General features: G+C 45.1%; 1 protein-coding gene across 1 annotated transcript in view; it reads left to right on the forward strand.

Moving 5' to 3' along the window:
• IQGAP1 (IQ motif containing GTPase activating protein 1) overlaps nucleotides 1-2314 on the forward strand; it is a 99651-nt gene that overhangs the window by 20886 nt on the left and 76451 nt on the right. The window contains exon 4 of the mRNA XM_011376134.2: nucleotides 1528-1627. Coding sequence (XP_011374436.2) covers nucleotides 1528-1627 — 100 coding nt within the window. The remainder of the gene's footprint in view (nucleotides 1-1527; nucleotides 1628-2314) is intronic.

Here is a 2314-nt window from a genome sequence, read left to right on the forward strand (position 1 = left end):
CTCCTCGCGTTAACCCCGGCGCTGCAGCTGGAGGGCCCCACCCAGCGCCGCCCGCCGCCCAGCTAGACCGAGATTTGGGGGGACGGCCTAGAGTGAGGTGGCAGGAGGACGGTGCAGGGCGTGTCCGGGGAAGCAGGGACCGGAGACGGGGCTCTGCTCGGGCTTGGTGAGGAGTTGCTGCCCGAGCGCTGCCGGCAGGGGAGACCCAGGGTCCAGACATGCCCGGCCTCGGGCAAGCCGAGAGGTGCGGCCCTGGGCAAGTCACTTCACCTTTCTCCGGCTCGGTTCCCTCGTCGGGATTTCAAAAAACAAAAAACAAAAAACCCAAAAAGCAGTAACCCTCTGACTTCCTCATTTTCCGTAGCTGTCCCTGGGACGTCATTGAACTGCAGGCGGGATAGTTACCACTGGCCAAAGGGGAGTCCTTTGGAGTCCAGAGGTTTTCGATTTTATTCTATATTCTGGGAGTAACGTTCAGTTTTTAGGATAATTTTACTCATCAGCAGTTATATGTAACGTATTGTGTCACGTTTGTGAAATTAAAGGGAAGAGCAGGCCCTTCCTTCAAAGAACGTGTTAATCAGAGACATACAGGTGTACAGCCCAATGATAATAAGGTATAATAAAGATAAAAAGATGCGCGAACTAATTCGGCATAAATAGTATTGTGGGTGAAGAGAACGGGCTTGAGGAAGAAAGGGAGCCCGGGGTAGGGACATTTGAACAGAGCCCTGAAGGATGCTGTGTCAGTTTTGATAGGGCAGGGTGGGGCAAGAGGTGACTGAAGAGTGAAGAACGTGAACTAGAGTATTGAACAGAAGAAAGGCACTGTGTGTTGGAGACTGGCTGGTGTGGAGTGCACAGTGGTGGGAACAGGGAGAGGGGGCATTGTTTCCAAAAGCAGTTGTGTTTAAATTGGGAAAGGCCTTGAATGCCATCCCAGGAGTTAGGAATTTGTTCCATACCTCGGGTGCCTGTGCAGGAGGTAGATTGCTTCAAGGTTAAACTCCAGGGCTTTTGAGATAGACTGCCTGGATTTGAATCCGAGCCCCACCACTTAGCCTGAGGCTAAGGTCACACAGCTTCAATTTCCTCATCTGTGAAATGGGAGCAGTAATAGCATGGTTGTTGTGGGGCTTCAATGAGAGAATGCATGTAAAATGCTTAGCACAATCACTGTCATAGTTCTTAATGACTGCTGGCTTTGGTTATTAATAAAAGAGGGAAACAACATGATCAGCTATATTTAGAGTCTGGCAGATTGACTAGGACTGGTTCGGGCCAGAATCTCAAGTCATTATTTTTTAAGTATGTTAAAATAATGTGTATACTTTTTAAAAAAGGGTAAGATCAGTATAGTTGAAACCCCATAGTTCTCGTTTTGGGAAAGTTGTAGTATACCTGGCTTTCGCCGCATCCACAGGTTACCCTGACTATAAGTGACACAGGAATTGATGCTGTGGCACTCTTTTATTGTTTAGAAAGGTTACAGATTCTTCTGTTTATATTCTTTCTTTCATGTTTTAGCTGTCCTGGATAATGAGAGACTCACTGCAGAGGAGATGGATGAAAGGAGACGTCAGAATGTGGCCTACGAATACCTTTGTCATTTGGAAGAAGCAAAGAGGTAAAGGTGGCTTGCTGGAGAGAAAATCGGGAGAAGGGAGCTGATACGGCATGAATACAGATAAAGATCTCTTTGAGTGTGTTGTAGATGTGACTGAGGGATGCTGGTAGTTTGAAGGAATAAGTAGAGGTAGAGTATTTTTTCGTGGGAGCAAATAGCCTTGATGGCAGTTTATCATAAAACACTGATGGACATTTCCGTATACTGAAAAATGTCATGATTTGTGTTGTTCAGTTTTATGCTTTGGTATATGTTTGGGGCACTACCAGCTGTCAGGGAGAAATAGCATTTTTAAGGTTTGAAGTTCTTGGCTTTAATGTTTCACTGATTCTTCACTGGTTTTGATTTATATATAAATTGGGTTCCTTCTCCCTTTGGTAGTGCTCTGGGTATCGGTCCATCCATTTTGCAACATTCCAAGACAGCTTACCAAAGGCATCATCCTCTGTGTTCTTTGTGAAACGAATGTACAGCTGTTTTCCTTTTTTAAGAAGCTCCGAGACCTTGTGCCTATTCTTAGAGTGTCGATTTGCTATTAGTGGTTCATTTCTTTTGTTCTGCTGCTGTTTTCCTTTTGCAATGTCACAGGGTAAATAGATATAATTACATATCATATATCCTATAAGTGAGCTTCAGTGGAAAAAGGCCAGCAAGGGATAATGAAAGGTATTTGTGATCATAGTTTAA

Source organism: Pteropus vampyrus, unplaced genomic scaffold (genome assembly GCF_000151845.1).
Source record: "Pteropus vampyrus isolate Shadow unplaced genomic scaffold, Pvam_2.0 Scaffold286, whole genome shotgun sequence".
NCBI classification, from domain to species: domain Eukaryota; kingdom Metazoa; phylum Chordata; class Mammalia; order Chiroptera; family Pteropodidae; genus Pteropus; species Pteropus vampyrus.